At 39.7% G+C, this 26,300-nt stretch overlaps 1 protein-coding gene across 1 annotated transcript; it reads right to left on the bottom strand.

The window, feature by feature from the left end:
• Positions 1–121: 121 nt before the first annotated feature.
• On the bottom strand, positions 122–25,757 carry pgm5 (phosphoglucomutase 5). The gene is made up of 11 exons (XM_018669608.2): positions 25,120–25,757; positions 22,983–23,145; positions 22,682–22,828; positions 22,329–22,454; positions 22,048–22,238; positions 20,372–20,526; positions 12,297–12,412; positions 8,876–9,011; positions 7,940–8,123; positions 3,284–3,421; positions 122–1,071 (listed from the first exon to the last, which is right to left on the bottom strand). The coding sequence occupies exons 1-11, from the start codon at positions 25,375–25,377 to the stop codon at positions 982–984; spliced, it is 1,704 nt and encodes a 567-aa protein (XP_018525124.1). The 5' UTR covers positions 25,378–25,757; the 3' UTR covers positions 122–981.
• Between the last annotated feature and the right edge of the window lie 543 nt (positions 25,758–26,300).

Here is a 26,300-nt window from a genome sequence, read left to right as displayed (position 1 = left end):
TCTTAATTATGAAGAATTTGTTTAATTAAAATCCAAAAATGCCTGAGGGCAACATATCTCACTCTGATGTTTTTTTATTTGTCCCCATTAGACCTGTCCGATTCAATTAAGAAAGGCAGGCTCTCACACAAAAAAAAGGTTTATTTGGATTTTTAAAAAAAGAATATTCAAATATGGTTATGCAGCATTCCCAAAGGCCTAAACTGACAAATTAAAGAAAAAAATCATTGTAGAATATCTTTTTCTTCCTTATTCCTTGTCTTGCTAAGGCACTGCTATTTTACATGTTGAATACCCTATCCTTAGGCAGTAAAAATGAGTGTGACTACTCCCCACTTCTTCATAGAGGCTTTAACTTCATTTTATATCAAACATTGTAATTCACCTCACTATATTATATCAGTGATGCGGTTTTATTTTACACTTTGACAAAATTATTATTACTTCTGCCTGCAATGGTTGAAAAAAACAAAACACTGTGACAAATTTTATATGAGAGGATAGGTACAAGCAATATGAAAAGTGAACACAGCACTGTTATACAAAAACAGCGTGAATTAAAAAATGGACAACTTCTTAAAAGGCTCCCTCAGTCAATAAGTCTTGATAAAAGCAAGGCACAAACATTTAATGTCACTTTAATGCACATTGATACATTGATTGCTTGTTTGCTGTTTATGCATTTTTCATTATTTATCTCTAGAGATAATTAAATAGCCTCACTGGTTTAGACACTACTTAACAGACGATAGTGGTCAATAAACAGCTGAGATAACAGTGTTCAACATTAATTTTGTTTTTAAGAGATAAACTCTTGCAGTAAGCACCCTCTGTTTAGTCGTCATGTAAAAGAGAAAAGGAAACAGAAGCTAACTGAAGGGAAGGCATGTTAAAAAGGACAGAAAAGTTTTGAAGGGGTTTTTGTCTGCGTGAGCAGCTAGATGAGTGCGCATGTGTGTGTGTTTATGTTTTCCTGCTTGCTCATGTGATGACATTAGGGCCACGGCGACCCGTCCTCTCATGGATGTTGGAGAGCTTCAGCGCGATGGCAATGAGAGGACCCAGCACCACCTGACATTGAGAAACATACAGAAACATTTTGAGCAGTGATAATTCAACAATCACTGCTGATGTTTTGAATCAAGCAGGAGAGGGAAGTTTGGACTTTGAAGGTGCTTTTGGGTATTATGACTAATGCAGGCAGTGTTAAATTCATCTTACATTATGTGGACATAACATTCCAACACTATACTGTATTATAAGCAGCCCTAGCCCAGCTAAAAAACAATTTCTCTATGAGACTATGGCTATGAGAGCACTGATCAATTGTTGATGAGCAGCTCTTTGAGCAGACATCGACCCCGTCTTTGTTGTGTTGTGCAAGGCAGCACGTATACTGTATGGTAGATATCATGTGCATTTGGGGCCTGAATACGTGATGCAGATATACAGATAGTTAAACAGATTCCAGAGCCAATAAATAAGTTGGACTTATGTCATCCTGGATGTCAGGAGGATTTTAAAGAGGCATTAGCCTAGTTTGTCAGCCAGTTCTTGTTACTTGTTACAGGTAATTCATTCATAAAGTTTCTACAGTGGGAACACGTGGGTGCAATAAAGAAATTAGCTGTGAGGAAACACTGAGTGGCACCATGATAAACCAGTGTTTAAACTAGATCAGACGCGGCAAAATATTGTAAAACATTTAAAACATGTTTTGAAATAAAATACACAAAACCTGAAGAATGAATGAAGACTAAGAACAAGTAACAGGATGTTTATACTGCACAGCATGTACAGTATGCACATGTTTTTGCTGTGCACTGGACATGTCACTAACATTGCTTAAGAACTACATGACTTGACTCAGGAGTTTTGTGTTATGGTGTTATTTTTAACCCTTCATTGTGTTGGGTTGTGTGATTGAATACAACACTGAACACCAATACACATTACATAGCTTAAGCATACACACACAAATATGGTGTGAAATTTTATGATGTAATTTAGACTGTAGACTCTAACCCTAAAAAACACACTGTGTGGTGTGTATATATAAAAGCATTTGAAGTACTTTAATCTAGCCTAATAAGCATGTTGGCTAATCATGTATGTCCCCTCTGGTGATTTATGTGAGTCGGGTAAGGGCCAGAATGATTAGGAATTTAATTTATGATCTAATATAAATGATAGATTGTTCAAGGGTTCAATGTAGGTCGCACAATGGGGACAGGGGAAATAAAATGACAACGTTAACAGTCATACTACTTGAAATATAGCAGATAAAATGTTTTTGGTTTTATATTCAATATCAATAGTTCAGCCCGAGGAATGCTGCTATCTTATAGTCTGTTATTGTCAATACTTAATAAATTCATAGGCTAGACACTGGAGATCTAATCCTTAACTTTGTGATGTTACTTTGATGTTAAATCATTATATATAAATTAGAGTTATAGTATCATTTTGCTGTCCCTTAATATCCATATTCTTCCTTCTAAGTTAAGCGTAAATTATGTCTAATAAGTATTAGTAATGCTGGAATACAACTTTGATAAAATATTGGCAATAAAGGCGATAATTTCTTTTAGTAAAAGCACATGGTGTTTGATGAAGCCACCTAACTGAACAACAGTTAGGTGGCCAAACATAAATGAGGTTGTCTAGACATCATGACTACAGCTTTATAGCCCCCGGGTTTGGTTAAAGTACACTAGTTGTCCCAACATTCATAACCACATAAGAAGGTAATGTTCCTATTAATCACTCCAAAGTCTACAGGTCAAACAACTTCAATAGTGTCACCTGAGGATCAAAACACTTGATCAAAACTCTTACGTCCTGATAATGGAAAGTAATAGCATGACACTTCTGTCTTAAGGACATAAGAGGGAAAAGGCAACTTTATGCCAAAACTATGACCACTAAACAAAAACGGTGGAGATGATTGGTTGCATGTGGGAGTCTTCATTTGTGTATTTTTAAATTTACTGACATGTTTACTGAAATGTTACCCATCAACCGAAGGATGGTGTGTCCATTTGCATTTATTATGCACATGCACATATGCAGAGTCTCGTCATGAGGCATAACATCTGCTATTGTCTGATATCAGCTTATATATAGCTTTGGTAGTATTGTTTTTAGGATGACAAAACTGTAAGAATACTGCATATTACATGATTCATTTTGGATGAGTGGTTGTGTGATAACATACTTTAGTCACTCACAGACACAGACTCACAGAGGAAGACTTAAATACACCATCACACCCTCTCTATACCTGTGTCTCTCTGTTGTGTCTCTCAGGGTCTCTCTCAAAGCTCTCAGCGTAAATGCGGATGGTGGCACCCATCCCTCCGCCACTCCCGCTCATCCGAAACACCAGGCGGGACGCATCATTGAAGATGATCCTTAAACCCTACAAACATACAAAACAGCAATTTCATGATCAATTTAACTATTTGTGTGTGTGTGTGTGTGTGTGTGTGTGTGTGTGTGTGTGTGTGTGTTTTTAATTCACTGATGTATTCCTAAAATAATGACAAATGCCTTTAATTGCTTGCTATGTTATCAAAATGACTAACATATTGGAATGAAAATATTCTGACACAATCAACTGAATAATCTTATTGGCACTATAAAATAAATTTACAACTACATAGCACATCCAAAATAACCCATGATAAGCTTCATCATACATTATACATCTTTAAATATATGACAGTTAATATTGTTTTGCAAGTATCGTTTAGCTACTCTTATAAAATAAATTATTCATTTTTGTCCAAATATGCTAATTGGTGATACTGACAAATAAAACAGGAAAAAGATGGTCATGGAGTCAGCAAGAAAATAATTTTCAGAGATCAGTTCTTTAATGTGCAGTAATGGCAAACATCCACTAGGTGACACTAACATTGTGTGTATAGATTGCCTTACTGCATACATTACAGCATGCTTGCACCCACAGCAGTACTGTCGATGAAGTTATGTAAAGGTCATTACCACACCAGTACTTAAGTGTTATACTTAAGTAAGTGTTCATTTCAATGGTGACACTTGACCATTTATTTCAGGGGCTCATTGCGATTGTATTTCCACAGTTAAGATTCTGGCAATTTCACACCAAACTGGAGTAAAACATCATATTTTAAGTGCCTCCACAACCTCTACTGTCAACTCTTTGAACTCAACCTCAACATTTTCAGGAAAAACAGGATATTATTGCATTGGGGGTAACCAACAGCAGCATTCGCTGGCTGACGTAAGGAAGATAAGACTCTTTGACTAATGAATGTGCGATGACTCTTATCTGTCCTAAATTCCACAGCGCCTCTTTCCTTATCCCATTAGAGCAAAAGACAAGCTCAGGGGAAAAGACAGCAATATGTTTTGAGGAAAAAAACATACACAAGGAGCATGAATTGGAAAAGTCCCAATGGTTTTCATAAAACACACCCTAGATACTTTTTTACAGGATCATGTGATTATCTTCACTGACTCTGCTGTAACTGTCCAAAGTAGTGCTGTCAAAATATTTAAGTTCATCACCAACATATATACTGCATGTCTTGATATTGACAGATGATGTGTAGTTTCTTATAAGAACTGTACAGAAGAGTTTTATGGACTATCCTGGGAGGGAAAAATGAAGTGGGTGCAGCACCGAAGCACAACAGTAATCCCATCTCTGTCTAATAGCCGCTGACCTCTTCAAACTGTGACTCAGCTACATTGTTTACAGACCATGGCACTAAAAGGAAAGTTGCTCTGGACCACTCGCCTTCCTCCTAATCTGACTTTGGCAAGGGAGGATAACGTGTCAGAGTCCGGGTGAGGAGAGACAGTGATAATGAGAGATGTCCGTCCGCCTGGCTGTCTGTCTTTCTATCTGTGAGTGTGGCAGCTCATCTCCAACAATAGAGTAGCGATTATCAGGAGGCTGACTAATGCCTGTTAAAAACAATGTCTGCTGCAAGGCTTAGAGGCCCTGAGTGGATCGCATACCAGCCACAGTATGTCTGTCTGTGTGTCTGTTAAAGGCATCTCTGTAACCACATTTTAAATCAAAACCGAATTAAGACCTAAATCTGTTTTACTATATGAATATTACTACGTCTTTGTAATATATATGTTTTCTCTGAAAACTAAGCCACGGTAGCTTGACTGATTTATTTCTGGCTTTGCCACAGACAGCTAAGCTAGCAAGCAAGCTAACTTTGCTAAAGCAGGAATGCTACCTGGTGAGATAACCAGGGCTAGCCTTAGGTAAAAGTAAATTTACTTGTTAATTTTCCCTAGCTGTTACCTGTAAATGAAAATTACTTTTTCTAATTCAGTTAATAACTAAATTAATCCACTCATCATCCAGGAAACCCCCAAGCTAAACTCTTGCTAAGGGTAGCTATCTTAGATTAGCTTAGTAACAGTAATTACCATCTTAGCCTCTGACTCTAGCACGATTAAAGTGATTTGGTGTGGTTAAGCTACCCTTGAATTGCATTTTTATTAAAATGAAAATCAATTCATATTGACAGAAACAGGCACCTATCAAAACAGATATTCACTTTCTACAAGCTATGGACTGTAAATGATCAAAATAATTTTTAAGTTTCTTCAACAGGCTACTCAAAATAACCACAGCTGAAAAAAAAAACACACTGTTTCCAGAGTATGCATGCAGCATCTACATTTAGGTATGCTTTTTATCTGTTTATCTATACATCTATCCACCATCTATCTTCCTAAGATATGCAAACAATGCAGAATGAATTCAGTAGCCAACTACAAAAGGCTGCCATGCCGCTGCTGTGTAAATCCCCTGTACTTTGTCTTGTGTCTATGTGTGTGTGTGTGTGTGTCTATGTGCCAACTTTTCCCCCCCTTCAAACACACTTGCAGTGGAGAGACTGCAAGTGAGACGACAGCTGATATAATTCTGTCCTGAGAGGAATGTGTGCTGTAATAACACACACTGGGGCGACTGAGGATTTACCAGTGAGGTTAAATCACATTTTGGGGCAACTGACTAACTAACTGTAGAGCTGCTGTATCCATGGTAACATGGTGGAGTATTCACAGTGGGACAGCGAGAGACGTCACCCTTCTTTTATGCTGTTAAGATACTGTATGTAAGGTGAAGTTGATGGACAAAGTTGCTGGTAGACACAAGTGTGAACACGTGTAGGTCATGCAAGCACACATGTGTTCACACTTATTCACATGGACAACTGACATCCGCAACAAAATGCACAATGGGTGTGTGCGTGTGTTTGTGTGGTATTAGGTGGGGCATAGGCTGAGAAGTGTTGACGCCACGAATGAGTTTCCACACATTTCTGGGCAGAACAGAGGGAGTCAGCTGGGTAAACTTCACAGAGATTGAGGAGGAGGGAGGGTGCGGGACATGGAGGTTATAGTGACTGAGGGAGTTATCAGTGGGCTACGTGCTGTATGTAATGTGTGTTTGTCTGCATATGTTTATGGTTTAAAATGGAAGATAGACTGTCATGTCCAAACATGGAACCTCTCTGATGAGACAACACTGAGGCTCAGTGGGTGGTCTGGCTTGCGAGAGGCTGATGAATGAGTGCATGTGTACGAAAGGGAGCAAGATGGAGAGAGACTGTGTGATGCTGAGTGTAAGATGTCTTCAGGCAGACTTGATGCAACATGTACCAGCTTTTGGGTCACACTTTCTAGTCCAGCTCAATTTAATGTTTGACCTAAATTACTGCAGGTCTGGGGTGTGTGCAAAATCTCTGACTGGTCCAGCTGCTGTAGGTCTGGACTGTTGTATCAGATTGCATTAGTTTTAGCAAGGTGCACCTAATAAATTGCATACTGTGTATTTAATGTGATATGAATAAAATATGAAGCATTTCTGTACTGTAATTTATTATTATTGGCCAACATACCCTGACCAGCCACCTTATTAGGTACACCTGTTCAACTGCTCATTAGTGCAAATATCTAATCAGCCAATCACATGGCAGCAACTCAATTCATTTAGGTATGTAGTCATGGTCAAGACAACCTGCTGACGCTCAAAATCGAGTATTAGAATGGGGAAGAAAGGTGATTTAAATTACTTTGAATGTGGCATGGTTGTTGGTGTCAGACGGGCTGGTCTGAGTATTTCAGAAACTGCTCATCTATTGGGATTTTCCTGTACAATCATCTCTAGGGTTTACAGAGAATGGTCCAAAAATCAGCTGATACTGATAACATCCTAGTGATTTTTCAGCTTAGTTCTTTAAAAAAAAATCTAATTTCTAGTGGTATTTGCCACTTGAATGTTAATGTGAGTGTGTATATAGTAAGCTTTGAGAGCTTCCTCTCAGGGGAAGCATGTATACCCCAACATTAGTATGTTACTACTGTGTGCCACACTTGTTTTACATTTCAAATGCAAGCAGTTTAAAGTAAATCTGAAGTCCATATATCAAAGTTTGAATTATTTGATAAATATTTCTGTCAGATTTCCTTCTCAAGTGTTCACAATATTATGAAAATACTGCAGGGATGACTTAAAGACTAAGTCAGCTTTTTCTCTTCCAGCACCAATTTCGACTGATCTGATACCAGTGCTTTTCTCAATTTAAAATCTGTACACCTTGCTGCATGAAACTCACTGGAATCTTTTGTAAGCTAATAAGAGGTGATGGATTGTTGTTGAGTTAAAAATTGGTGGCCACCATTACTGAATAAAAGACACAGATTTTCTTTTTTACACAACATTGACAAAGAAAGTGTATTTAATGTGGATACCTCATTAACTGAATAAGGACAGTATTCTTGCCGATACCAGTCTGGTATATCCAGTCAGAACAACCTTAAAATACTGCTCTGTCCTCCCTACTCATTACTACTTGTCTAACTCTGTCATGCAACATCCTGCTTTTACAATCCTTCTCCATGTTCTTCCCAGACTGACCTGGTTTCGGGCCACTGTTCCATCCACGGGGTCGATGTACTCAAAGTTGTCAGCCTTCTCCACGCTGTATATGTGGTCTCCTACAGCAAACTTCTGGCTGGTGAATGCTTTGTCTGAGATTACTGCTTCCAGATCCCTCATCAAGTAAAAGGCTGCACGCGGATCCAGACCTTCATAGTCAAACCTGACAATCACAAGGTGCACAAATAAACACGCACATACGAACAATAAGGACGTAATAAGGACACACTTTGTCAGAGATAAAATTACTTTTTCAAAGTCTTGCTTACTGGCCCATTGTACTTTTACTGAATTAAGGACATTTTCCAATCTTTTCTCTAATACATTTTTAGGTTTAATGTTCTCATCAACAAAGCCACTGGTGCCAGTTCATGGTATTACGATGGTACTTAAAATGGCTACGAGAGAAAACATTTATCAGGGTGATTAGTTGATTTTTCTCAAAATGATGACAGATGTTTGTGTTTTTGTCATCTGGTACTTGGCCTGTCCTGTATGCCCTTTCCATCTATGTGTGGTGGGAAATGTGCATCAGTTTAGAAAAGCTCTCTGTGGGAACATGAAAAGCTGCAGCAACTGTCAGTGGGAACACTGACTGCAGTAACTATCTCTGACTCTCACAGGGGAGAGGTTAAAATAAGAACAAGTGACAACCAGTGAGGAAGATCGGAGGAGAAATGGATGAAGGTGAAGGCCTGGGAGACATATTTGGCCTTGGCGGGGACACAAGGGATTGAGACTTTTGGGAAAAGGGAATCATGAAGGCAACCATAGGCAGTAGATTTACATAAATTCAAGATATAATGATTCAAACAAGGAAAGTTGCTCCATGATTAAAACAAGAAAAACAGAACACTGAATGAATGCATTATGAAAGCACAGCTCTATTTTCTGACAGATTATTTCATGGATTACCTGCAGAAGTAGTTACGTCCAAACTTGGCCCAGTGCTCTCTGACAATCTGCTCCACTCCCTGTTTCCTGGCTGCCATGATGGACAACCACACCAGCACTGACCATAGGCCATCTTTCTCACGAATGTGGTCTGAACCTAGAGGAGAAAGAAAACCACAAAATATCACAACACTTGACAAACTTCTCAGACATTGTGGAATTGAACTGAGGTGATGAGAGATAACATACTACCATGACACAACTCTGCCACATGCTTTATTTAACTCTGGTGTTACGCAAGACACACAAAAATTACGTTTTTAGGAATTAGGAGGAAATGGTCGGCTACCCTTTAGCTTAGCTCAGCACTAAGACTGGAAACAACGGGAGGCAACTATGTCACTCCTCCTAACCAATAAATTGTATAGCATATAATGTACTGTAAAACAAACAAGACATAATGTGATAGTGAGCTTTAGAGGTGCTAGTTGGTGGATATTTTTTTTATCTTTGGACATTGCCAGGCTAGCTGTTACCCTCTATTTCTAGTCTTCATGCTAAGCTAAGCTAACCATCTTCTGGTTGCAGTGCCATGCTTAAGGGCCCTTCAATAACAGTGTTGGATTCGTAGCATATTTGTTGACACACTTATAGCATGCAAATGTAAAATGGTTGTTAATTTTGGCCTAGTATTCAACTACATTGTGTGCTGCAGAAGGCCAGAGGGAGTGTTTGGGCTTGGAGATGTACCAAACACCCCCATACAAATCACATCCCCCACTCCCCACCCAAAAACATTCACACATATAAGCACAAACAGAGGGGTAGATCACACCCTTTATCATTGGGGAGCTATCAGTCTGTTCTCAAAGACAGCTGCACAGTAAAGGTATCTGTTAAGAGGACACTCTGACATTTTAGCTGGACGAATATGTTAGTTATGTTTCCCAGCAGGAGCTTGAAGTGGAAAATGGACTGAGCTGTTTGCTATCACTTTATTTTAAGATATATCTACATATATTTTATAAGAAAACATTAAGATATTATTTCTCTTTTCAAGTATATATAAGTCTGTATTATTCTTTTAACCAACAAACACTTCCTAGCCCTGTGTCCAGCTATAGCTTTGTACAGCTGCTAGTAAACTGACAGTTGTCAGACAGATAATTTAATCCCTATTTCACTGTCCGTCTTACTCTATGACACAGAAATAGAGGGTCACCTACAAATCTAATTATTATACCTCCAAAGCACAACCAGACAACCTCTCCTTTCTACCGATGTTTTGAGGGACACGGATTTTAATATTTTAGGCTCATTGCGGGGAAGAAATATTATACATACAATGATGAGCAGAAATACTTCTCACATAATTTTTTTATATGGTGCTAACTACTGTTTTATTTTAAAATTCAGTTAAATTGAACTGTATTTTGTGTACAATGACTTTTGAATTCTGATGATGGCTTTATCAATTTGCGAAGCAGCAGAATATAGCGTAAAACCAAAACTTGTATAGCAAAGTTTGACAGAATTAGGAAAATTAACACATGCAAATAATTCATGCTGTGTGTGTTTGAATCAGTGTATGGAGTTAGTGAAGAGCAGGAGTGGTGTGCAGCTCTGATGATTTACTACTCAGGGTGCTCTCTGAGCTTTTGGCCTTACATGGCTAGACAACGAGTAAGCTCCCATAGTCCTCTGTGCTCTCCTCGTCTCTGCTTCTTTCATTTCTCTCCTCCTCGTCAATACTTCTCATATTTGGACTCACCCAACTCCTTCTCCTCTCTTTCCTACAAACTTCTTTCGTCTTCCCTCCTGTTCACACTCACTAACATTTTTCTTCTTGCTTTGAGCTTTTCCTCCCCTTGTTCCCTCTCTCTCAAAGCTCAAAGATATCCTCTCCAATAAAAATAATGATTCAGTGAGATGAGGAAATGTTAAGGAGGCAGTGGGAAGGGTAGCAAGGATAAACAGATGAAGAGGGAGGGCAAGGGCAAATGTGTGTATTGTTTATATTTTTTGACTGTGTGTGTATGTGCCTGTGTTTGCATTCATAGAAACAATTGCCACTGGAGGCCTGTCTGCATGTTGCAGTGATTCAGGGAGCCCCTGTCTCCTTTTATAGCAGAAGAATGGGGATTATTTACACATGCAGTCAGGGTCAAGCCCTCACATCTATTACGCGACTCTGACTGCAGCTACAGGCAGTCAGGATGCACTGCTTACAACTCTGGAACTGGAACAGGCTGGTGAGTGTGTAGAGGAGAAGGGAATAGGGAAACTGTGAGTACTTTTTTCACCTTTAAAGGGAAATTATGATTTCATAAACACTGGTGTTATTTTTATAGTTTTGGCCATCATTCTTATCTGTAATAATAACACTGTACTCATCATGTTAATTATGGAGATCTGGGAAAGCAGCAAATCACTAAAAAGAAGTCAGATGGAGCAAGATGATAAAGGTGATAAAGGTGTGATTTTAGGCTATATAAATTAAACTGACTCGACTTGGCACTCAATCAATTAATTGATTTAGAAAATCTGGCTAGACTGTTGGCTTCTTTAATCTGTTTTCGGACACACATATGCGCCATATCAAAAAAACAAACAAACAAAAAAAAAAAAACAAAAAAAAAAAACAAAGGGTTCACGCTCTTAGAGCAAAAAGTTTAATCTGGCTCAACTTTTGCTGCAAAGCAATGCAGCACCATCAGGCGCCGCCAATCAAAGTTTCACAAACATTCCTGAGGGATTCCACCTAAATAACTTTCCAGAGTTGTAAAATCCTGTCTTTATTTACACTACTGTGCAGAATAAACCGCTGTGCAGTATTTTTCAAACCCGTGGATCTGCTTTTCAAAATAGGCTTTCTGGATTTTATCTCATTGTCTCACAGTGCCTCAAACAAACCTACCAATGGAACCAATCTGAAAACTCAGTTACAACCTGTTTGACCTTGTGTTCCTTGCCCCATTGGACTTCACTGTAGTGATGGTGCTGTGTTCCCAGATCTCTGAAATAACCTTGGTGAGAACAATGTCATAACCAATATCAATAAACTGCAATTTCCGTTTAATTTCAAGTAAAAGTTGACTGGAATCAGTTGCTGTTTTAATGTTTCAGCAAGTCCCTGCTGCATATTTAGTTAGCAGCAGCTGGCTAGTCCAGTCCTCTAGTGATGGCCTTGTTTGCAGGCACCTCGACAACAGTTGCTGCTGAGGGGAGGGGATTTCTCAGTCACACGCCCACTCACATTTTCCAAGCTGGTCCAAGAGCTCGAATCAGTGTCCCTTTACCCACACTGCAAACAGGCTACTGCTGCCCTGTCTCTGTATTTACTGGATGCATTTCTGTACTGAGGTTTTCAGCATTCATAAATCTGCCTTTATGGGTGGAGGGCTTTGTTGTTTGAATTGTGAGTGAGTGTGCTAAATCATACCTGTCCCAAAGCTCTCCTCCCCACAGAGGGAACAACGGCCAGAATCCATCAGGTTCCCAAAGTACCTCCAGCCTGTGGGAGTCTCGTACAGCGCCAGTTTCATGGCTTTGGCTACCCTACAAACAGACAGAGAAAAAGAGGGAAATAAAAACAAAGCTGGAGACAGTGTTTGTCTACTTAAGGCTCACAAACACACACTGTATTTATCTCTAATATCTAACACCAGCCTTTTCCCAGTTCTGATATAGACATAAGCTTACAAACAATCCTCTGACCTTTGAAATAAAGCAAACCAAATGCTGTATGACAAGAGCGGTCTGCCAACAGCTCATCCAATAATTTAATAAGGTGAAAGCAGCGAGAACAAAGTGAGTTAACCTTTTAGCTGATGTTTGCTTTGAGCTGGAGCCACGTACTTACATAAGGAGAGGAGGAGAGGGGGTGTACATGTGTGCGTATGTACATGAATACATGTGTATGTTGGGCTCCTGAAGAGGGATAAAGGTGCCGACAGCGCTGTATGTGGGAGGAGAGGGAGTGCAAAGAAATAGACTCGAGGGGAAAAGAGCAAAGAGAAAGATCTAATAAAACTTTTAAGTGCAAATTTACAGAAATGTCAGGCTGGATATGATGGAATTACAGTAACATTATTATAAAAGGGTTCATCTTTAGAAAAGTGTTGACACATCTGGACAAAAATGGAAATAACATAAAAAAATACAATATTACATAACAAACAAAATCAGTAGTAATTAAAAATAATCAGATCTTGGCACTGAGTACTTTGACATAGAGCCAAAGCCTCACCCCCTTGTTTTGCTAGCCTGTGTTCCACTTGCATTAACTAAAACATGGTCATGGGATTTTCTGTCCATACTCTAAACTAAACATTATAATAACCATGTCGATTTACATTCAGTAATAACATTTGAGTCAGCCACTGGCACAGTGTCAAAGCCTCATGGGCAAGGTTGCAGCTATTGTTAAGGACACTGAGGTCATGTCCTCAGTTTAGTTTCTGGAAACTGAAGGTTTTAATTACATGTGGAAGAGTTTACATTCCATAATAACATGCACATGGTGAGTTTATTAAAGCTGACAAGATGCTGTTTAGAGCCAGAATTTTTCGAGGTGCTATATCAGTATTTTTATAATAACAATAGATCAAATGACCAATTGTATGTGAAAGGAGTTGCTCATGGTATTGAACCCACAGGGAACAATCACCGACTCTGCAGTTCCCCTCAGCTCTATGGAGTGTTTCTGCAGATCTTCTTACTTTGGCTTTTACAGCATACAGTACTCTCATACCGTAGTTTCCAGCAGCAAGCAGCTGTTCTCAGCAAACGGCACACAACCTGCCTAGCAGAAACTCAGTAGCTGATTTAGCAGCTAAACAGGTCACCATACATTCATTGGGTGGCCAAAATAACTCCAAAAATATGCTGATATTGCTGCATATCAGTTGGGTGTTCCAACAAGTCCACAATAATCAAAGTAAAAGGAGATGTCAGAGTTGTGGTTACACCTTTTTCTACTTACTCCTGCAGTGGCCAAACAATCAGTTAATTCAGGTTTAAATCTGTTTTGAGACATAATAATAGTAATATTTACTATTAATATTTTAATATTATACAGAATAATAGTAATATTTTGTATTTCCCCACCAGACTTTGAAACACTGAAACAGCATTTAGACTATTGTGTATTATGAATGTTTTGGCAGTCAGTCAAAAAAGGGGGTGGGATTCCACTGGAAGAACACATGACCTCACTACTTCTAAAATCCTAACTATGGGAGGTGTAGTTGCTGAGTGCTTACAAAAATAATTATTATATCATTAGAGTCATTAGGTCCTCAAATTTTGACAATGTGTTTCAAATGATTAAACAAACCCTCCGTGAGAAAATCCGTCAAGCCTCACAGGCTTGTGCAACAGATGGTACCTATAGAGGGGGGCTTTGATATTTTATAATAAAAGTTACCATCCAAATCCTGCTTGCAGAGATGTTTAGTTACCCAGTGTCCTTCTTATTTTCCACAGATCACTCCCTAACCACATCATCCCCTCCTCCTCAGTAACCGGCACAAAATGTAAACACAATCTCCAGGACTTCACTAAGAACTGGTGGGCAAAATATTCAGCCCAACAAAACAGTTGTTGCTCCCAAAGAAACAAACACGTAGAAATGTCAATCTCAAATGCCTTTACTGTGGGATGCAGTGGGAAATTCAGAGTGCAAAATATGTGGATGTGAGTGGGAATCAAAGTTTTTAAGTGGTGGTACACACATCTACGCAATCATTGTGCGCATAAATAAACCCCACACAGTGCCCAGTGCAGTTGTTTACACGAGGATGGGATAAATTACCAAATAAGAGTAAACCAGCTTTATTCCGCTCTGGGGAAGCATGAGCTGGAGCGGAAAGCCTGGCATTCCTAAAACAAAACAGAAACTCTGGCTTTCTGATGAGCTTTTGACGCTTTAAAATGGCACGTCCACGGCCAACACAAGCATTGAAACTGACCCTACCAGGGCTGTGTTTTCAAACAATGTTGCAAAAATGTTCAGACAAGGTTGCTGTTAACAGTGTAAGAATACGGAGAATCTCTGTCTGTCTAGTCTAATGGCTGAGCTTTAACATAACAGAATAAACATTGCAGTTGGACAAAGCTCAAACAAACAAGCAGGTTCAGCCTTGTCTCTACTGCACTTACACATATGACATGATATTCTTCAAACAAAATAGAATAGAAAAATAGAAAAACATCTTGGCAATAGAAGACATCACAGGGTATCAAATTTAGGTGTCAGTCATGCAATATTGGAATTCTCTTTTACTTTAGAGGAAATATTGAGGCCTTTTTTATTTCAACCAAACACACAAACATTTGGCATATACAGGCATGATTAAACACAAGCATATACAAACAGATCCAATGTATGCTGCCTCTCTCTCCACAGGCTTTGCCAAAACAGAAAAATGTTGGCCCAAGAATATGACTAGAGACAGAGACTAGAGAATGAACTTGGAAGGTTTTTGTTTAGGGCTGTAATCCCCTTGTGTGTAGGTGTGACCTCTCAACTGTAAAGCTCTATGGTCTGTCGATGTCCATTTTCTCACACTAGTAAAGGACAGAATGTGGGTGAAGAGTGAATGTGTTGGCACATTCATATAAGGCATAAAAATACATCTTTGTTATGAAGTTTCAATAATAAGGATTGACAGTGAGTAACCATGGAAGCTCAGGTGTGCCAACAGATGACATCATTTTAAATGGTTAATCTTCAGTCACTCAATTGATACATTGAGAAACCACTTATAACATGATTCATATTTGCATATACAACAATGCTGTTCAAAACATATCAGTGTAATTGTCGAACTGTAGCAGTTAATGATTCCACTTTAATATCCTGTCTTTAAAGGATGCATGAATCACAGTAATTTCTGCAACACTTATCCTGCCTGTAAGATGAAATGAAATTAAAGAGAGTTAGAGAAGGATGCTTTGCCGCCATACAATGAAGAGCCCAGTTATGAGATTTCTATATATATATCTACCCTCCATCATCCTCATCCTTTGAACAAACTTACACACTACACTTATAATATGACTTCACAGTCAACAAACATGCACATGCCTAGACTACTCGAGTATCTCCCTTGTTTTCTTTCTCTCTCTGTATATCTTCCTCATGCATCAGTAATTACTGAGGAGTACAGTGAGCGATGAGGACTCACATCTGCGGAGTGAAATATTGTTAGCTTTTGGCCTTGGCTTGATATTTTACCAAACATAGCATCCAGTGCCCTCACTCCTCACCTCCCCCCTCTGAAGAAAGCACAGCCTGAACTTGAAAGCTTTACACTGGCATTCAGACAAAAAGCATAGCATGCTTGAGCTTTACATGGGCTTGAAATGTGAGTTCTTCTTGACCTGAACCAGGCACCTTCCCTGGACAGCACAGAAATTTAATACACTGAAATTGTTGCCAGAGTGGCCAACACTGAAAATACTTGAAAATAAACTTGAGATGATTTCTGTAAATGGTCATAGCTGTTACCTACATTGTTCTGCAGAATTAGTATCATAGTACCTTCCTGACATCAGTTCAGAACAGTTTCCTGAGCTTTTCCAAATCTGTGTCAGAAATATATTTACCATTTAATATTATATCAGGAGTAAAAGTGTGCTTGTTGGGTAAATGTTTAACTTGGCTACCTTCTGCATCTTGCCTCCTATCAAAATACTGGTGCATAACACAACATTTGAGCCTGATGACAGCATTTCACAGTTTTTCTTAGACTGTTTTTTGAGCATTTCTCTTTTTTTTCAAAATGAACTCAACTTTGGCAGTTTTACATGGGAACACAAGTCCAGACCAACCAAAACTGGTGTGGTATGGTCTCGTTGGGACGGTATCGAGTTCAACAGAGCGAATGCTTGAGATACATCCCAGTTCTAGCGAATCCCTGGGATACATGTATCTCAGGGGGTGCTTCTTTAAAAAAAAAAAAAAAAATACAGCTGGCAGACTGCAGAGGATACACCTCTCATTTGTAATATGTTGTGATTAAAAGTGTGTGAAAACTTTGCAAGCAATGAAGTAGAAATATATATCTAAAAGTAAGGAAAAAATGATTTTTTAACCCATTTTGAACATGATTGGTCTTGCTGATGAGTGGGTACGTGAACTCTTCTGATAAGGCTGTGGGGGCACATCAGACAAAGGTTGGGAACCACTGCTTGGTGATAGCACAATGACTCCCTGATGTCACATTAGTCCAAGCTGACCATCTTTTTGAGTTGCAACCTCTTATATCTGTGCCAAACTATTGTCTTTATAATTTCTTGGTTTCTCATTCCAGCAAAACATTATGAAAAACATAATACAAATACCACAATACCCAATAGGCACATAGGACGAAAATGAATCCATAAAAAGCACACCCAGTGGTAGGAGCCTTACAAAGGCTAAAGCGTTGGAAGCTATGTGAGACAATGCAGTCTTCTGATTGCCTTAGTCATCCTAGTAACCAGCACAACAGCCATTTAAACAATAAAACAAATATTTCAGCTACAGCACATTAAACATTTGATTCTTATTCTTCGCTGCACTAATCAAGGATTCAATATAAGAACTCTGACTTCATCCTGGTAACACATCAGTGGCTCAGCCTCTCCCTACATCCTCCCATCCCCTGGAATGGTTAAAGGAGAGGCAGATGTTTCCTTTACCAAAATCTCCCTCCCACTTCACTCTTCCTCTGACCCCACCCGCCCTCCTTGCACCAGCACTCGCTTACCAGCATGTGCACAGGGAGGCACAAGCACCCACACACACCCAGGCACAGACACCCGAGTCCACCAAAGTCTGAAAGGTTTAACACCTGTAACTCTGGTGGCCTCCTGACAGTCTGAATCCAAATCAATTTCCTGCGCAGCAAAACATCCTCTGCTCATCCAAAAACAAATAAGCTCTCTTTTTCTCTGTCATTTTCTCTCTCCATCTCTCTCTCTCTATATACATATATATATGTGTGTGTGTATGTGTGTGTGTGTGTGTATATATATATATACCGTCACATTCATCAAGGCTTTTATAACAAAGTTTGCTTGACTACGCATAAACACACAGCAGGGAGGGTTGCTCAGTGTAAACACTCGGCATACAGACACACACTCATGGGCCACTCGCTCTCCTAAAAAGGCCGACATTTGGGCCGGCTCCAGGGTCCAGCACCACACTACTAAGTACTTCAGCACTTCCTAGAATTTATCAAAGACGTGCAGATATGTACATTATGCCTCCAGAGACAGCAGTGTTGTGTGAGGAACTTAAGTGGTGGTTATGAAGCTAAGAGTTGAACAAAGTGACCCTGTCCTGCAACAATGTCAGTAATTATCACTAAGTGCTCATAGAAGAGGTAGACTGTGCTTTGCATAAGACGACATACCCAAGAGTATGCTGGTGCAATTGGGTTTAACAGGAAATAAATAATGAAATCTTATATAATGCAATTTATTTCTGACGAAGCTGTTCAGAAAGCCCAGAGCATGATATTATCTGTAGTTTGGGTATTATCAGTAATAGACATCAAATTGTAAGGTGATTCTACTTCTCAGCAGATTGCACAACCATGTAAGAGCTTCCAGGAAATTAAATTTATGCTATCATCAGTACAATAAAGGCAAATGCTTAGAGAGATAGACATAGAGAGATGAAGGAGATAGATTTAGTGGTAACTAATGAAAAGGCCTTTTTATATACACAAAGTGCATGTGAATGGGTATGTGCTGCTCAAGGTTGTAGTGGGACATGTGACATTTGTGTTTCAGGTCTCAATCAGTGGTGTGTGTGGTGTGGTGTGTGTGTGTGTGCATGAGCCACTGTGCGCAAAAACTCTCAAGCAGCTCTTTCAGTGTGATCATTCCGGTTTAACATCATAAGACACGGCTTCAGGCAACGAGCAGCGCAAACAACACACAACAGTGTCCAAGTGTGTCTGTGTGTATGTGTACAAGTCTCTACACTAACAAAAATGACCAATAATTCTGTGATGTAACAGCCCACTTCACATATCTAAGCATCACTTTTCCCTTGTAGCTGTGAAGCCCGGAGGGATCAGGATTGGCAGTTAGGTCATTTCCTTAATGTCTGCCAATGTTAACACATACTAACGCACACACTCACTCACAAACACACGCATGGAAAGACTGTCATATAGATACTTATTGGATATGTCAACCTATCAATCCTGTTCATACTCATATCCTGCTATTCTGGATTAACAAGATACTGTACAGAATGTCCTTGTATTCAATACCAAAACAGGAAATGGTACCATTTTTGTTACTTAACCACGATCCCATTTTTTCTCTGACTTCAAAGCCACTTTGTAGAATTAGACTTTTTTTTTTTTTTTTTTTTTTTTTTTTTTTACTTTGGCTCCCCTGTTGGAAGTATCAAAAAATTCCCAGCAACACCCACCACTACGCTCTCTTCGCCAAGGATCAGGGATACTCATGCATAGTGTCCACAAACAAAAACGTAAACCATCACAATAATTTGATATATTCTAAAACTTTGTACACATAGTGGCTTTAAATACACAATTTTAGTAGCCCAACTGTAGCCACCCAATGAAGTAAATTTAATCAGGGTGAAATTTCATGTAGAATACAAACGCTCTGCCTGGTATACTGAAGAAAACCATCAATATATTCCTCCAAAATGTACTTATATAATGCATTTGCATATGAATACAATTCTTACAAGATAAAGTTGTACACATACAAACACACTGCGACACATACGTTTGTACACACAAATACACATCCATAGAAACAGGCAACCACACACTCTGACAGATATGCAGCCAACTTCCTGTATTATTAGGGTCAAGGTGAGGCTATAATAAAAATCAATAAATACTGATAAGAGGTCAAGAGGGGTTTGTTTAGACAGTTATTAGAGTTGGCTGGTGAAACCCTTGTACATCTATGAGCTAAGAAACAAAATTAATTTAATATTTGCATTCAGTGATTTATTACACAAGAGATTTTGAATCGAATAGGTTTTATGGAACCAAGAGATATTTTATGGAGAAAACTAAAAATTTCCCAAACACAGATTAACTTGGTGAGTACAGTATTTAGTCTGAACTAACTATAGTTGATCTCTTCTGGTTCCCTCATTACATTTAATGGGAGGCTTCCCTTGAGTAGCATTCTGTTGAAGCCTCAGTGGGGTGCAATGCTGGGATCCCTCCTACTGGAACAATGTTAATGGGGATGACTTTAGCTGTGATCACATCCTCTCACTCAGCACCCTCTACTCGGCTCTACTCTTACATAACAGACAATATTTATAGGCGGTGAGTAAATGCGTGCCTGTGTGTATCTGTATGTGATCTCATAGTCTTATTCATAGTGGGTGAGTCTTCATCTGAGAGTGTCATCCCTCTCCAGAGATCGGGCTGTGGCAGGAGTTCGCGGAGAGAGGTTGAGGCTGGTGTAACAAGACCCCTTAGTTTTACTGACTGTGTGTGTATGTGTGTGTTGTACCTGTCAAGGGCGGTGCTGGTGGCCATACTCCTGGCAAAGCCTTTGACGCCATGCTGTCTGAAGTAGGGGATGGCAGAGAGGTTGGCAGCCATGATAGCCACTGAATCAGCCGGGTTTACAAAGAAGCCGTTTTCTCCTAGGATCATGTACCGGTCCTGACAACAACACAAACAGTTTTAAGTGTAATAATATGAAGGGAGTACTGCAATTAAACTAAATTTATTTTAGTTTTATTTTTGTCAACAAATCCTACAAAAAAGAAAAAAACTACCAATGAATAGATCCTCTCACCAAGTACTATCAGTCTATACAGCTGAAGCCTAATATAGCTTATCCCTCTGTGCCATAGACCTTTATTGTTGTCTGAAAACTATTAAAAACACATCACTGAACAGCACCACTGCACTGGGTGACATGCTCTTTCATTACGATGGATATGGCCACTGTAGTTTATTTTGAGTCAATTCTACATGCTGCCATAAATACTCACTTGCTCTGTGTATGAATCCGCAGCTGAAAATAGTCCCTCACTTTTTACTCTTGTTGAGCCACTACAGTGGCCAGCATGTTTAGGAAATTACGTAGCCGTTTTAAAAAACAACACAATATATTAGTAACTGGTTTAACATCCATTAACATCCTCTGTGGGAATTAATGGGCTACAGCCTGAGTTCCACTGACAGGATAGGAAAATTGGAAACTATTAAGAGACGCACTAACACATTGTTGGTTTTGCTCTTTTCATGGGATTTTTTTGACAATAAGAACAACACTGTCTTGGTAACTGAAGAATATTGTTATTAACTAATTCTAATTCTAAAAGAAAGTTATACATAAATCTAATTATAAGTTCAATACACCGTGCCTGCAAATCTCTTCAGCTAACGGTCATAAAATGCGGGACAGTATGAGCCACAAATAACAGTGAACTGTGAAATACTTTTTTCAGTTACAATATTATGTAACAGCGACCACAAAAAAGAAACATTCACCCAGTAAGATTATAACCACTGGTGCTAATGACTGTGAAGATACCGATCCTTATGGGAGAAACAGAACAGATATGACATAATTCTCCTGATGCTAAGCTAATTTACTTAGCAAAGGATGAAGGGTGTGTGTGTGAGTGTGAGTATGTGTGTGTGAGTGTGTATACAGTAGAAATGACTATTGGATGACATTGTGGAAAAAGTGAGCTGCGTGTTGGATAATCATGGATACAGTATTATTCAGCTCCCATTGCCTTTCTTCCTATTATCAACGAACAAATAAAAACAAAGAGAAAATAAATAAGGTCCTCTCTGGTATCTATGGGTGGAGTCTAAGTTACTTGGACGGGTTAATGAATGAATTGCTGAGTGATGTATCATAACACAGGATGTAACGTGGTATGTAAATATTGTAAAAAGCATCTTTTAAACACAAATAAATGGCTACCATATCAATGTTTGTAAAGAAATGAGACCAACAAATATTGGCAACTTCTCCCAGCATCCACAGAATATGTGCTTTTGCATGTGCAATATGACATAAACATGTTCATATTTATGGCAAGCGTGTATGACCGCTATTGATTTCATTTATTCATGGTGTGGTAAACTCTAAACATTGTCAGTAAACATTAAAAATGCTATAAGAAACAGTTTTAAGCACCACATAGATAGCAGATGTCTTACCCCATCTGCATCAAAGGCAGCTCCAAAGCCAAAGTCGCCTCCTTTCATGGCATCTACCAGAGAGGTGGCGTAAGTCAGGTTGGGCTCAGGAGGGCGGCCGCCAAAGTCCTCCAGAGGGACACAGTTGACAGCAGAGTTAGCAGGAGCCCCCAGCTCATCACAAAGAATCCTACGGACATAGGGGCCCATGACTGTAACAAGAGAAGAGAAGAAGCAATAATAAAAGAATTATTAATGACAACAGCTCAGTGGTTACATGAGGGGATGATGATTTGTCTCACCTCCATTCATCGCATCTATGTGTATCTTAAGCTGATTTGATCCTGTGAGGAGACTTTTAATGGCGTTAAAGTCAAAGATGTTTCGCAGCAGCTGTAGATAAACCTCAACTGAGTCTACGATCTCCACTGGAAACACAGAGGAGAACAGATTAGTTTGTATGCGTTTCTGCAAACAATTGCCAAAATAATGAATTATTATTAGAGGTGTCCCGAAGAACGAGCCACTGTTAACTGTAATATATTAGTGCTGTAGTGCTCTATTTTGGCCCACACCAACCCAATGCTAGCAGACAAGTTTTGACCCAGCACACATGACTTGGCCTAGAGAGAACAAAATGGAAAGTGAATTGTACCTCTGAAAGGTTTGAACTTGTTCTCCAGGTCAAATTCTTGTCTTCCCAGCCTGGAAAGGTCAATGCGGAGATCAGGGCAGATGGCGTACTCCTCAAGTGTCCGGCTCACCTGAGAGATCCTCTCCATCACTGTGTCCGGAGACGGGCCTGCCAGCGAAATAAAGCCATACATAAATATTGGAAAACTTCACTAACACTGACATTAATTTTTGTTTCCTATAAAAAACATCCCTAACTCTGCAGATACTGATAAAACTTCAAACATCCTGAAAAAACAAATGAATAAGGCCTCTTCTCTCACCTCCATTTGCCACATTGAACTTAATTCCAAAGTCTCCACCCGGGCCTCCGGGGTTGTGACTGGCTGTGAGGATGATCCCACCTATGGCCTTGATCTTCCTGATGATGCAGGAAACAGCAGGGGTGGACAGGAGGCCATTGTGGCCGATTACCAGACGACCAATCTGTAAAACAAGGATATTAGTGAAGAGCATTGTCATCTTTCCAAGATGTCACTATTGTAATACTTCTTTCTTATATACCTGAATCATCCTTATAAGTTGAAGGTTTAGGGCTTTACTCTCTTTTGAGGCTGCAGTGGATGTTTCTCAAATTATTTGTGAATATGAAAGGGCAGAATTATTTTTTTCTATCCTCACCTGAAAAAATGTCTAGGACCATGTCTGACCTGGACTGAAAGCGACACTGATCCAAAGCATCTTGTCATTCCACAGGTGACTAACTAACAGCTGGCTTTTAATAGTAAATCATCTGTCCTGAGAGGGTGTCTACATAACATAGTTGCATTCTCCATTTATAATTTGCATGCTACATTTAAAGTGGTAATACCACCAGCATCCCATAATACCCCTGCATATCAGCTATACTAAATAAAAGTGTCCTCACTGGAGAGGAATTTATTCTCCTGACGTCAGCGCATATCCTCCATGAGGAACATCCGGCATGTTGCATGCACATATAAAGGACTGAGAGAGATAGTGAAGGAAAACCCTAAGAAGTCTATTCATCAAAATGCATTTAGCCTGGACAGCACTGTGTGTAATAATCTAACAACATGTAAGAAGAAGTCTGTTACTTCCCACTAGGTTTAGATTTTATTCAGTGGCCAGTGTAAAAAGAATAGAACACATACTGGATGGGTTATCTGCACCATTTGCCCCCATCCTGACGTTTGGTTCGATGCCATATAACAGGGGATCCCCAAAGCGAGCAGTTTGGCTCAGGACAGATGGAACAGTGAGGTGGGGGTGGGGGTGGGAAGGGGGGTGCATACGTAGGCAGGAAAATAGAGCAGGATGGATGGAAGCGCTGATAAGACTGACATCAAGGGACATTTGGCTGGGCCAGCAGAAAAACGGACTGATCTCAAAAACAAATTATATTCCCTTCAGATTTTTTCCTTTGGAACCTGTCCAAACCAATCACAAAGACCTCAGAGCGAGCATTTTAAATGAGCTGTGGGGATTTTCCTCCTCTCAGTGTCTCTCACTCCGTCTTCCTATTTTCATTTATCTGCTGCTGACACTTTGAGTTCAGTCACTTTTCAGTGTTGCATACGAATCATTGCTTTCACACAGTCTGGACCTCTCAAGTTTCTCTTTGTATCAGGAGATGTTGCGTGAGCTGAGGTGGTAGATCAGCCAGCACTGTAATTATGAACATATATGCACCAAATACAAATAAGTAAAATGCTAATATGTGATGTAGCCTTATAAATTACAGGTTAGGTCACCTAATCACTGCATCTTGTTTAGGTTACAAACACTTTTTGCATGTGTTCCCTTAGAACAAAGGAGGTTCCTTGTATCACAAGGTGTTGTCTATGAGATGTGAGCATTCATTTGGATATTATGAGAGCCAGTCTTAAAAGGAAAAGCTATACATCATTCAAAAGAGAGAATTACGACTATAAAAACTTTGAAAAAGAAAACAAATCTTGTGTGGAAGAATTTAGTTTTTTCTCATTTCCTCCACAGGTAGTCAATTTGTGACCCTTAAAATTCATCTTATGACCCCTTGTAGGGGTCTCGACACCCAGGTTGGAAGCCACTGAGTGTAGGGCATATGAATATCCTGAATCTAAAATGTGATTAGATTTATTGGTAAAACTTTCATAATCATTCTTGGCAAGATCATTTCATCTTTGCTCCTACAGTGAAGCAAGTGAAATCCGTTTTGAATTAACCTCCTGGAGTTTGATTTCCAAGTCAGTCAGTAGTTTCCAGTCACAAATTGCTTTCATACATAGTTACTTGTAACATTTTCCATGCAGTGAAAAGACATTATAATAATTACACTTAATCATAAACATATCAAAATGAGAGATAAGAGAACACAAAAACAGTTTATCTTAAAAGTTTTTTTTCCCCACATGGTGGAGTAGTGAAACAAATGCATGACTTCCCTCCCCTTCTTACCCCGTTGGCAGCTGCCATCTGCACTATCACTTCGATGGCAGCGCGGCTGAAGTAGCGACCGTCGCTGCCCACCACCATGGTGCAGCCCTGTCGGTCCCGCAGGTCGATGGAGGACAACACGCTCTGGATGTAGTTCTGCAGATAGTTCTTCTTGCCCTCGAACACCGCCGTCTTCCTCCGCAGACCGTTGGTACCAGGCCGCTGGTCTTCGAAGGGGGCGGTTTGGACCGTCAACACCGGGATGGGGCTCGTCTCCATCCTCCTCGTCGGGACCCAACGGGAGGACGCCGATCAGACAACCCTGGAGTTATAGGTCTGGAGTTTGGCTACCGGTGGTATCCGACCACTGAGTAAAAGTAGTGGGAATTTGGCAAATTAACAGCTCAAAGATGAACCTTGTGAGCCTGAAAAGTGAAGTTAGAGTTGTTCTCTCCAGCAGCCCCACACAGGGATGTAATACCTACAGTGACAGGAAACACCCAGCCAAAAGTGTTCTCACCTCGACAACTAATCCTAAAGCCAAGAGAGCTGCATCCCTCAGTACTAAACTTAACATTCAGCAAAACTCTCCTCTGCTGTTAGACAACTCCCTCTTTTCCTAATAAGCCTGAACAACTGACTGCAACAAAAAAAAAATCAGGGAGGGCCAGAATCTTCAAGGCCCACAATCAGCTGAGCCTCAGGCCAAAAATAGACATCTGACTGATGGCAGTGGGGAATTGTTTCGGGCCCGGTCTGCAACCGGACACTGCCTGTAGATCAGTGCTGTCCACACTGCCCGGTATGAAGGCATGAGCCGTGACTGTATGGTCACTTACAGGAGTTTAAAAGAGGGAAATGAGCGCACACTGAACAAAACTCCACTCCCTTATAGCGAAGTTTTCTTTTTCGTTTGAGCTACATTTGTTTCAGGATTATCGGTTTTACATCTCTTGTAGTTCACCTGAATGTACATATTTTTCAATGTATATTTTAAATGCAAAAAAAAAAAGGAATCGAATCTGTGACATTGCAATTTACTGGCTTGCAATCTCACAGCACGGGGTCGCCCATCACAAGAAGTCAGCAGAAGTCTGCTCCAATATCTGGTAAACAGTGCCACCCTGAGGCAGAAACAGGGAACTCATTAACTAATTTAAGTTTCGTACAAATTCAAAGGAGCGCTTATGTTTCATACCGTA

The sequence above is a fragment of the Lates calcarifer genome, linkage group LG13 (assembly GCF_001640805.2).
Source record: "Lates calcarifer isolate ASB-BC8 linkage group LG13, TLL_Latcal_v3, whole genome shotgun sequence".
Classification (NCBI taxonomy): Eukaryota; Metazoa; Chordata; class Actinopteri; family Centropomidae; genus Lates; species Lates calcarifer.
This window is presented reverse-complemented; position numbering and strand designations above follow the sequence as displayed.

What these genes read in the sequence shown, in the direction of transcription:
- pgm5 (XM_018669608.2), bottom strand. Translation starts at nt 25,377, where the DNA reads ATGGAGACGAGCCCCATCCCGGTGTTGACGGTCCAAACCGCCCCCTTC. An exon ending in CATAGATGCGATGAATGGAG is followed by an intron (nt 22,239 to 22,328) that starts GTGAGACAAATC and finishes CTCTTGTTACAG; the next exon opens with TCATGGGCCCCTATGTCCGT. An exon ending in GACACAACAGAGAGACACAG is followed by an intron (nt 1,072 to 3,283) that starts GTATAGAGAGGG and finishes TCTCAATGTCAG; the next exon opens with GTGGTGCTGGGTCCTCTCAT.